The sequence below is a fragment of the Morone saxatilis genome, unplaced genomic scaffold, assembly GCF_004916995.1.
Source record: "Morone saxatilis isolate NCDOM2014 unplaced genomic scaffold, NCSU_SB_2.0 Contig16, whole genome shotgun sequence".
NCBI lineage: Eukaryota > Metazoa > Chordata > Actinopteri > Moronidae > Morone > Morone saxatilis.
Genome location: NW_023339718.1, coordinates 27,370,717 through 27,383,118, shown reverse-complemented (window position 1 = coordinate 27,383,118; position 12,402 = coordinate 27,370,717). Strand labels below are relative to the sequence as shown.

General features: G+C 39.3%; 1 protein-coding gene across 1 annotated transcript in view; it reads left to right on the top strand.

Moving 5' to 3' along the window:
- The window catches only part of LOC118326010 (endophilin-B2-like), a 26,246-nt gene extending 14,002 nt beyond the window's left edge, over positions 1-12,244 (top strand). Inside the window, exons 4-9 of the mRNA XM_035658894.1 lie at positions 1,344-1,436; positions 3,576-3,638; positions 5,940-5,963; positions 6,511-6,600; positions 7,956-8,056; positions 10,569-12,244. Coding sequence (XP_035514787.1) covers positions 1,344-1,436; positions 3,576-3,638; positions 5,940-5,963; positions 6,511-6,600; positions 7,956-8,056; positions 10,569-10,821 — 624 coding nt within the window. The 3' untranslated portion in view covers positions 10,822-12,244. The remainder of the gene's footprint in view (positions 1-1,343; positions 1,437-3,575; positions 3,639-5,939; positions 5,964-6,510; positions 6,601-7,955; positions 8,057-10,568) is intronic.
- Positions 12,245-12,402: the final 158 nt, after the last annotated feature.

Sequence of the window (12,402 nt, the reverse complement as noted above, 5' to 3'; positions counted from 1 at the left end):
ATGGCAAAGTCCATCGAACAAAAACTAATTATTCATACACATTCACACACCGATGCACAGCATCGGGAGCAATTTGGAGTTCAGTATCTTGTTCAAGGATACTTCGACATGTGGCAGGAGGAGCCAGGGATCGAACCAACAACCTTCCGATTAGTGGACGACACGCTCTCCCTAAGCATGGTGTCTTTAGGGAGAAAAGATAGTGCCATCCTGGCAGAACACACTTGATCACCTTGATCTTGTGTATTTTGGCTAATGTAAAATGTTATTTTTCATGTTTTCATTTAAAGAGGACCTATTATGCTCGTTTTACAGCTTTTCATTCTTATTCTGAGACTCCACTAAAATAGTTTGATTTACGTCCCTATTTATCTTATACTGGCCCTTAATGCAGCCCCTCGGTTCATCCTCTGTCTGAAACAACAACAACAACAACAACAATCTCTTTAAGCCCCCCTCCCAAAAATCCCACTTTCTTCTGATTGGCCAGCTTTGTGGAAGCATGCGAAGAGGCTGCACCCAGTGTTTGTGAATGCTGCTTTGTCCTCTCCCGGTGTGCCCTCGACGGCATGACAGTTTCATTTACTTAGCTCGGGCAATAGCGATACGGGGCACTGTATTTGACAACTTTACTGTTTGTCAGACAACAAATGCTACTTTTAGAAACAATAAGAGATACAAAAAGAAAAAGAAAAAAAAATATGTACAGTTGGGAAGTGGGGAGCTTGTTCCACCATTGTGGAGTCAGGAGAGCATTTTGTTGAGCAGTTGTTGAGACCCCCTTGTAGTGAGGGAGTACCAAGCCAGTTGGCAGTAGCAGAGCGAAGTGGATGGGCTGGGGTGGATGGTTTAATACTGTCCTGAATGTAGAATGGACCTGAGCCATACGCACTGGAGCAGCCACTGGTAGCCGGTGCAGAAAAGTAGTGCAGTGTGGGAGAACTTAGGTAGGCTAAAGACCAACCAGATGGATGAGCTGCAGAGGTTGAATTGTGTTGGCGGACGAGCTAGGAGCAAGTTGCAGTAGTCTGGAGATGACTAAAGCCTGGACCAGAACCTGTACCGAGTCCTGGGAGAGGAACTGCGAGTACCTTATACTTTCGAAAAGTAATACCCCCTGAGCAGGGACTTTTTGCTGGGTAAAATAATGAAACTTAAAGTAGACCCTCCCTTCCTATAAAAGTTTGTATTCCTTGGAATGCCCCTGTGAAAGGAATGTGGCTATTATCCCACATCCGTTTGTCCACTTTGACTTTAGCATGCTTTAATTCTGCCATGCCAGCAAAGTTTGATTGGTTGTGGTTGCTCACAGCTCCCTGATTTCATCTCTGTCTGTGCTTTAGAAAGAACGGCGTCTTCTGGAGAACCTTCGCCTGGACCTGGATGCCTGTAAAACACGTCTGAAGAAGGCCAAAGTGGCTGAGGCTAAGGCTGCAGTAAGTCATTTTGACCCTCTCAGCCCAGTCCCCACACTCACTCCCATAATCATTCAAATGTAATGACGTTTGGTGGTTCTGGCATTAACCATGACTAACTGTTTCTGCATTCATAACCATTGCAGTGCGAGGGTGAAGTAAGTATTAAAGAAATTTCAAAGACTTTCGGTGTGATGCACACTGAATTGTCTCACTTGCTTTGAATTAATTTTTTGTGTTGTTTAGTTACTAGCGACAAGAAGCTGTTAAAGCAACATCAAAAAATAGTATGTATGTAATAGAATATGTTTTCTGGGCAATCATATAGATTAGTGGTTCCCAACTTCACAGGGGGTCTTAAAACATACTCAGTATTTCATTCATCTCTGTGAGGAAAATTAAATTACATCAATTAAATTGTTATTTTGAAAGTTTAGATTTTTATGTAAGATCTGAACTTTGAAGACCTGAACACAAGCTGTATTTACAGAGCCTTCACTCTTAGCAAAAGTAGGCAAGTAGGCCAAGTGTCAGGGAAAAGAAACAAAAAAACAAATTCTGATTAAAGCTGCAGTAGGTAACTGTCTTAAAAACCTTTACTATATCCTGGCAGTAGTATATGAGACAGAAAAAAAATCAAAAATCAGGTTCCTCTGGCTCCTCCTAGTGCTCCTGATGGTATTCGTAAGAATCCACCAGGCCTGAATAAACCAATCAGAACCAAGAAAGACAGAATGATTTTTTCTGGAAACTGGTACAAATCCATTAGAACTTTTGAGAAGAGCACTCTTTACCCTCCAAAATCCAGCAATCCCGCTTTATTCCACATAGAGAAACCAATTTTTCTTTAAATTTATTGCGTTTAGTCTCTTAGAACTCCTCAAACTGAGACATATGGCTGCAACAGCTATAGGCCCAGAAATGCTGTACTTAGAATTCTGCACAAAAAGAGTAATACATTTTCCCACTGGGGATCAATAAAGTATTTTTAATTTCTGATTCTGAAAAATCAGTTTACACATTTTGTTTGTACTACACAAGTACTACGCAAGTACAAACCAAGTCATATGCCTGAAATAAAAGGTCCTGATTGATAATTTTCCTTCCCCATTTCATTATTATCTAGGAATAATTGCTTCTGCTTTTTGGTTTTTCCCTGAACAGAAAAAAAAAAAGTCTGACTTTTATCATAGCTTTTGTTTTCACAATGATGATGACAAAATCACATACTTTGCTGACTGACAAAGTCAGACTTTTGCAATGAGAATGCATGTTAGCATGTGCATGATACACTGCTGCTGACTTGCACTGAAGCTTGTAATATCACTGACTGTCCTGTTTACAGTGGATTAGTCAGGTCAGTGAATTAGACATATTAGTCATTGGTTTCAGTGGGGCTGGAGAGGATGTTTACATACAGTGTTACCTTTTATGAGTTCAGACACACCTAATGTAAAAGTGTGCTGGCAGGTAACTAACAACCTCTCCCATCTTTGTAACCTGCTAGAGCATATCACAGCCCTTTTGAATTAAGAATGTTATTTTAACTAATTTTAAATTTAAGAGGCAAAGGAAATGATAATTAAGGTCAGGTGTTTTGTCTTTATGAAACTAGATTTTAGAAGTAGAACACATTACTGACATGATTTTACATTACTGACATGGTTTACATTAATATATTGATGTATTCACTAATGTATTCATTTAATGGAAAATCTCAAAATCAGCCACTGATTTTAATGCACAGATTAACAGTTTCACAGTTATCTGTGCTGTCTTGTAGTTTAAAGGTCCAGTGTGTAACATTTAGAAGGCTTTATTGGCAGAAATTGAATATAATATTCACAGATATGTTTTTATTAGTGTATAATCACGTGAATATTTGGTGAGTTTGCTAGTTTCGCGGCCACCGTAATTTCTTCTACACACTTGAAACAAGAGGGTGAGGCGAGGGGCTTGCAATCTGCAACTACAGCGCTAGATGCGACTAAATCCTACACACTGGACCTTTTAATGTGTAACTCTTCAAGATCATCATCATTCATTTCTGCTGTGCTTCCTGATTGTCTTGTCTGCATTTCTTGGTGTGTGATGTGTATTGCCATGTATACCTTAAGTAGACAATAGTATGAATGATATATAACCTTACTGTCTCTGTAGATGGCTCCAGATTTTCAGGAGACCAGACCCCGCAACTATGTGCTTTCTGCCAGTGCCTCTGCGGTAAGAAGACATTTCTGCTTTACTAAATAAAACTGGACATGTACAATCATCCCTTTGAAAAGGCCCTTTATGAAAGGCCACCAGAAGTGGGTGGGAAAAGCACTTAACTTTTTATTATTGTCTTAAAACTTTATTAATGTTTCGTCAGGAGGTGTTGCCATCTGGTAAGAATGGTGATTATGAACTCAGAGTTGCATACTAGACCTCTGTGTCATGTCTGATATTATACAGTAGTGATGAAGGGTGGCATACCACTGATAACAAGCGTCTACCTTCCAACAGCCCTCAGGGATGTTGCTCATTAACTCATCTTAGTCTCTATACTTTTCATTTCGTGGTAGATTAAACCAAAAAAAGGATTTCTGCCACCTTTGTTGGAACAAAGCAGGTTTTTCCTCAGACTTTTTACATTTTCTGTTAAGCATACTGCCTTTTTAAACTTGTTTTGTGTGTACAGCAAAATAGTTGGCACAGTGGTGAATTTATTACTGGAAAATTACACATTAAACACAAGAACGAAAAGTAGAGTCACTAGATGGCAGAAGGGATCTTTACAACAGCTTAACTTTTCTCACCTGCCAAAAGCCACCAGCAAGAATGTGGCCTTGTTCTGATACCAATACCAATATCAGAAATTCCTCCGATACTGCTTAAAATACAGTATCGGGTATCGCTGAGTACTCGTGTCTGTGCTCCTATACGATGCCATGTCATTTATTTGCACCGAATCAGGACCCTACTATTTCCCAGTGTAGCAAAGGAAAGGTAAAAATGGCATTGGAACATCTCTAGTGCCAGTGTGTTGATTTCAGTGATCCAAACTGAAAGCTGATTCTGATTGTTTTTTTAATTTAGAATGGAAATTGTGAAATACCTGTCCACTACCCTCTCAAAGGTTTCAAGCCTGTTTCAGCACTGACCACGCGGTTGGGTGTGGTCAGATGTCTTCTTTGTTGCACCCATAACCAGGCAATGTTGTCACAGGGTCAGAGTCCACTTGCACATCACTGAAGCATGGTGAGAAGTTAAACCCCTAGGGGTCAGCAAAAACAAGAATTTTAGGGACTGTTAAGTGCTAAAACAGATAACAATAGAGAAATGATTCACATATGAAATTGATTTGTATTGTGGACATACAGTGTCAAATTCACACGCACCATATTGTCCTTGGAAACTTCTCAAACTGCCCCTGCAACGTAATTCACCTCTCTGATATTGATCCATGTCCTCAGTATGTTCCAAACAATCATTTATTCACTGCTGAAATGTTCGGTTTACTACTTCTTGCGTAGCTTTAAGAGATTTTAAGGGGAAAATAGTGTGTTTAGCTAAGTTGTGGAGAAATTCAAAATCCACTTATGTCTGTCCTGGCTTCACTTTGTCTCTTTCTGTCCTCTAGAACTATCTGTCTGACTGTGTCATGCTTGCCTGACCAGTACTGGATTTTTGGGGCCTCTAGTTTGGCATTTATGAAGTGACGTCTCTTGTTATTTATTGGCCAACATATACAGATATATTGGTGTAGCTCTTATCTATCTGTCGGTCTTTCAGGCATTTCAGAAATGGAATCAACTTTGTCATGAGTGAACTGGCACTCAAAGCGTTCACATTGCAGCTGCTGTCTATTTCCCCACAGCACATTTTCTTCTCTTCTCCTTGTCTCATGTTCACTTTTTCACTCTCTAATGTTGATTATGCTCCTTCTGGGTTTTCTTTCTTGCACGCATTTGGATCACAACTAGCCAAGACACTCATACCAAACTCTGTGGTTTCTCAGCCTCTTGAGGAACACCCAGCTCAAAAAGAATGTGTATCCGCCCTGTGATGTGGATTCACTCAAAAATGTAATGGATTTTTCCTTGTCCCACTCTAAGACATTCCACCAAATTTAATAAAAATCTGGCCAGTAGTTTTCTATAATCCTTCCGACAGACAATCAGATGGCACCAATAACATAACCTTGGTAATACAGCACAGTTACGAACAAGAAACAAAGTCACTGCATCAATAAGAACTGGATTGTTTTCTCTATGAAAAAAGATTCAGGTAAAGCTAGACTGAATAATAAAGAGTAGTAACAAAATGGCTTTTCAATGTGAATATCACACGGGACACAGCTTTCATGGCTTGCCTACACTTACTTCAACATCAAAATACATTCTAACCTTTTATGCCGTCCACTGAGGGTGTGTGTTGCTAGGACAATAGTTTTTTTGGTAATTTAGTAATGAGGTTAGGCACGAGTTGCACGTCACACTAGTGAAGGATGTCTTTGTTATAACTTATCTGTTCTTCTTTCAGCTCTGGAGTGAGGAAGTGGAAAAAGTAAGTGCATCACTGTTGTGGTTGTGAACTTTGTCCCACTCTCTGGTGTCCAGGGATAATGTAAGACCTCAGTATGCTTCAATGAAACTCTTACCAAAGTGTTTATATCTGGTTTAACTGGCCACGAAGGCAGCTTCTGACAAAACTGTCACTCAAAAATGAATGAATTGTAATTGAGAGATTGATGGACAGTCTTTTTGTCAAGCATTTGACAACCATTTTGTTTGTAGCATACTGAGGCCAACAGTTTTTTCAGTCTTACCACTGTTCTGCACATAGTACAGTACAGTGCACAAACAGTCCAGTAATACAAAGTAACTAAAATCCTCCCTCCCGAATGCTCCTTGGTTTAAATTACATCAAATGTGTGTCTTCTGAGGGTTACGGAGCATTCAAATATTTCAGACTTGCTGACCTGTTTAGTTACCAGGTCTTTGAGATGATTTTCATATTATTATCAGCCTACTATGTTAATTATTTTTAAGTCTTGACTTTGGACGTGTAAGTATTCAGAGGGCAATTGCTGACATTCTTCCTGTTGTTTCAGGCAGAACATGAGCTTCGAGTGGCACAAACAGAGTTTGACCGCCAAGCAGAAGTTACACGGCTGCTTTTGGAGGGCATCAGTAGTACACATGTATGTCAGCCATACCCCCTTCCACCACTTATATCATTGTCTCTCTCACACCCACACACACACATACACACAAAGTTCAAGGTTGCATTTGTAGTGGCTGTAGTTACTTTTATCTTCTCTTTTTGTTACATGCGGTTCGTTGAAAAAATCATCCTTTTTTTTATTATTCACTTGGTTTATGTTAGGTTTTAGGTTTTATTCTAAACTTAAATAAGTAATGCATTAATTAAATAATGTAAATGCTGTTAAATAAACATACAACAAGGTTAATACACTATTTTCAGTGTTTTTATTTTAATTTAAATCCTAGAATTTGTCTGTATTTATTTTGAATAAAATGGATGCCAAAAACCCAGTGAAACACTCCTTAAACCTCTTTTATTATTTTTACTTTTTGTAGTTAAGATGAGAACATATAAACCCAGCACAAAGTGATATGCAGCGTCCCTTAACAAGCACATACCCACAATAAAAAGGTTACTCATTTTGAGTACGTAAGTATGATTCTGAACTCTTTGGAAAAGTAATTATCTTGAATTTACAGCTGCAACAGGTAACTTTTATAAAATAACTTTTTCATATGTCATATTTGTTGAAAATGTTCACTGTTTTCTGACATGAGACAGATAATCTGTGAAACAATCAGGTTCCTCTGGCTCCTCCTAGTGCTCCTAATGGTATTTGCAAGAATCCACCGGGCCTGAATGGAAACGACCAATCAGACTCAAGAACTTAAAGACACTCTGGGTTGGAGGCTTGAAAATAGTTGATTGTTTAGACTCATTCCCAGGGTCCCAATGTTTCTGTATTTGAGACTCAACAATCAACTATCTTTCTTTGCTCTGATTGGTTGATTTTGTTCAGGCCTGGTGGATTCTTTCAGCAAATATGACCAAAAAAAATATTTTTATAAAAATTACCTGCAGCTGTGAGAGACAAAGGAAAAAAGCCTCTTTCTTGTGTGTTTTTTATGCACTTCCATTAGAAAATAAGAAACTGTCACAGTGATATTTACACACTATAGTTATATTGTTACACACATTCTCCAGTACACAAAATCTCCTCTTGTAGAATTTCTGCTACAACAGTAATAGGCTACTTACTACATCAGTTGACCAACCCAATGGCAGGCATTAAGAATAAGGATACACAAATCCAAGCCAATAGCCAATCTCGGTGGTCTTATGTAGTAGTATATGTCATATAGAGGCATCAGTATTAAATTGACACTTTTTCATAACCTGTTAAAAACTCCTTGTAGTACATTTAAGTAAAGGATCTGAGTACTTCTCCCTGGAGATGATGGTAAACTCTTGTGTTTCTTCAAAAAAGGCTGTGTTGTTTTTTACCTGCAGGTAAACCACTTGCGCTGCCTGCATGAGTTTGTGGAGGCCCAAGCAGCTTACTATAAGCGGTGTCACTTTCACATGCAAGAACTACAGAAGGAACTGGGAAGGTGAGTCTGATGGGAGATAACATCTGTTGTGTGACTCACACAAGTTTCACCGGCTTTACAGGGTTATCCATTCATCTTCACACAGCACGCAGTGAAAATGACAGTATTGCACACGTACAAGTACATATACTTCACTATATCCTGACAGTAGTATATAAGACAAGAGAGAGATAATTGATTGTTGAGTCTCATTCCCAGCGTCGGTATCTGTATGCCGCTGGGGAATGAGACTCAACAATCAATTATCTGCCATGATGCAGGCACAGCTTGAATGTTTTTCTATTGGACTGAAATGGTAACTTGCCAAGGTGCTTGAGTTCACACAGTCTGCAGCGGGCATCTGCTTCCTAATTGTAATTTATTAGCTTTTAATTAATCAGTTTTTCATGATTAGTATGCCTGATGATGGACTGTAGTTTTAGTTCATGTCAGTGTTGATCTACATCCTGATATTATGTATTGTGAGGAGGCATATAGAGCATATTAGCTATAACATGCACAAGAGCTGCAGGTTTGGAGATGCTCTGACCCAGTCGTCTAACCATCACAATGTGGCCCTTGTCAAAGCTCTCAAATCCTCACGCTGCCCATTTTTCCTGCTTCTAACACATCAACTTTGAGGACAAAATCTTCACTTGCTGCCTGATATGTCCCACCCACTGACAGGAGCCATGATAACCAGATAATCAGTGTTAGTCACTTCAACAGTTAGTACTAACAATCTTATGGCTGATCGGTGTATATGAAATGCCCCAGACTTTGGAGATACATTTATTGTTATAAGTACAAGATAAAAAAAACAAAAAACTTGGATTTGTACCAGTCAGGTCGTATGGATGCCTGTCCGGTCTTGTTGTTTTGAGTTAAATCATGTCAAATAATTTCCACTGTCTTATGCCCTCAGTTTTAATGAGGACGTGTGAGTATGGCTCTCCTTCTTGTTTGTCTCTTGTGTGCGTGTTCTGTCCAACAACTTGCCTGCTTTCCCAAATACATATTAAATATAAATGACCAAATGGGATCAGGTTATTTTCCTTGTTGGCTTTTTATCTAAAGGGGCCTATTTTCATTACAGCGGACAACCGGTGCAAGCAGTGCTGTCCTGTGTGGTATTTGGGTCCCCAGTGCATGGTGCAGTGGTGGGACGAAACAGGTTCATTGAATTCACGCCGTGCAAAGAGAATTGTTGGTATTTTGGTGGAAATTCTGTTCAAACAGTATGCTGAGAGTAGACATCTCAGAACCAAGAATCTGCTGGCACTAAAAACAAAATACTTGCACTCCATATGCAGAAATAACAGAATAATGCTTAAAATATAAATAGACTAATTTAATTAAACATTCTCCAACCACTATGCAGTTAAATTGGCATTTTTTTTATTAGCTTCAAACTGAAATGTCGGTCTGTATGAGTGATTATTCTACTGTCTGTCCACAGCTGCTTCATAATATGTGAAAAGTTTTTGTTCATTCAACCTCTATGGTTTTTAGAAGTCAGAGCGCAGTGCTGTTATGTCCACTGTGTCTACCTTTATTAAATCACATGCACTCCTCAATACCATGTGTCAGGACCTGCTTTTAAACTTTTTTGCAGTTTTTTCTGTTTTATGATTAGTTGTTGAATGCCTTATGGTGCAAACACTGCTTAATCATATTTTACAACATGATGGGACAATTCACAAAGTAAGACAGAGTAGTATTAAGGCTGAAAAAGTTCAACCAAACATTTTTTTATTACTCATTTCTATCTGCATTTTGCTAATTAACTGTAAAACTGTGTGTGTTCACTGCTGCTTCGAACCATCCAGAGTATGATTTGAAGAAAGTGTCTTTGTTGAGCTGTTTTCATACTTCATTGTGATTGGCTCATCTGTTGCAGAGGTATAAGACAAGTGGTGTGTATGAATTAATCCCAGCACCCTCTGATATGTATTCCACTGCAGCTTTTACACATTGTGCTGCTGCACATACATAACAGCCAAACAGCGAATTCACTTGGAGACTTGTCGCTGCACTTCAGCAGTTAAAACAGGGCCCTTAATGTGTTGACTGTAGGAACAGGAATGGGGAAATTACTAATTTGTATGGGTTGTTGAGGAAGAGTTTAATAGTCTCACAGCCTGAGAGAAGAAATTGTCTTTAAGTCTTCTGTACCTCCTCCCAGATAGTAGCAGAGTGAGCAGGCTGTCGCTGAAGTGGGTACTGTCTTTTAGGACCCTTTGGGCTATGCGCAGGCACCTTACCAATATCACTGATGCTGTGTAGCAGAATACCAGTGACTGCAGAGTCCTTCTGTGCCTCAACTTAGCCAGCCTATAACCATCCAAATAAAATGTTTCCATTTTATAAAGTACTGTGTCCTTGGAACCAGTTTTATTAAATACATGAAGTATGGAAGTATTCTCAGTTTCCAGTTGTGTGCTTATTCTGTTTTTACTATTTTTTGTGTTATTTTCGTATATGTTATTGTATACATATGTTCTGATCACCGCATGTGTCTGCTGTCCCTCAGGCTTCCCAATGCATTTGCACTTAACTCCCACCCCTCCGTGGCCACTGCTGGCTCTGCATCAGAAGGCATCAGCAGCCCTGTGGAGACAGACACACTGAAGATTGAGGAAGTCCAGGCACCAGCTACAGGAACCCGCAAGGCCAAAGTCCTTTACGATTACGATGCTGCTGACTCCAGTGAGCTCTCCCTTTTAGCTGATGAGGTGAGGTTGCATTATCTACCTGCAACTAGCAGGACGAATAATGACTGTTGACCACTGGCTAGAAATCTCTCTCTAAACAAAAACCTCACTCGTTGGAATGTGTCTGCCCTTTCTCCTCAAGGTACAGTTTTTTATTTCTGATGTTATTTCTGATGATAGTGGAGTCTGTCTTTACTTAATGGCCCACCTCCCCGACCCTAACGAATCTCATCTCACCCTTTTATCAGCAAAGAGCAATAGAATACATACAGGTAGCAGCTTCTCATGATGGCAAACATCAGACTGGATCAGCTGTAGCTGATTAACATTTAAAAATTCAAGTTTGTCTGTTCAGTTTAGTGTGCTCTCTGCAGCTACATCACTCTGTAACACCGCTATACCACTGACTGTGGACAACAGGGACAAATAGAGTAGTGACTCTCTGGTGACATACATCAACTACAGATATTAACAGCTTGTTTGCACATCACTGCATTCCTGTGAAACAAACTGCAGCAAGACATACATATATATATATTTTTTATCTTAATAAAACCATATTAGTTTAAGTATGCACTATATTTACAATGTAACGTGAAACCCACGCCCTCTTGATGGGGAACTGAAACTGTTATATCCAACTATGCTCTTTTCAAACCTACCAGTCTGACTTTGGTGTTATAACATGTTAGTTTGGACCACCAAAGTCACATAATAACTTTCATGTCAGTCCCTATTGGAAAGAACAAGTCTTTAAATTCAATTCAATTGCTCCTTTTCATAACAAAGAATTACGTCCAACATACGGTATGTTGTGCTGTTGAGGTGTTTGTACCTTTCTCTCTGATGTAATTTCAACTAGCACAGCACAGACTGTCCTCCATCTCACAAGGGGGACGTGTGGCACATATCAGTAGACCACTAATCCATTGTGCTTTTCACTTACTGAATTTTACGTGTCATCAGAATCACATGACTGCAAAGAAGCTATCGAATGTGTCGTATACATTTCATATATGATGCTGTTCATTTCATTTTCAGTAAAAAACTGGTGTTTCTGCCCTCACAGCCAACATAAGGTGATTAGACATCTTTAAGTTGGAGTTATTTTTGGCTTTAGTTACTAGCAAATGTTGAAAAGTTAACCCTTTTAAGATGCAATAAGGAATTACAAAGGATTCAGATTGGATAAGGTGATTTGATGGTGGATTTAGATTTGCTAAAATGCTATTGAATCCTATTGCTGCTGACATTGCAACTGTAGCTTTATGTCAGCTCTGCATTGGTTGCAACATCTCTCAGGCAGATGGATCGAAGTCATGTGTTAAGAGTGCTGTTTTTTTTCTGAACAGGGAAATTAAAAGCTAAGAAATTAAATGAAAGCAGAAGTTGCACTGATTATGACTTCTTTCAAATACAAAGCCAGAGTAACAGATAGAAGAAGTACGCTGTTAATAAGAATAATGACTGAACCATAAACTAAAGACCACCAGAGACTATATGTCATGCGTCCAGATGACCAATATATATATATATATATGTGGTCAGTACCTATCAAAAGGGCTCCAAGGAAGGAAAAGAACCGGAGACAGGGTCATGGGGGGCCGAGGCTCATTGATGCACGTGGGGAGTGAAGGCTGGCCCGTGTGGTCT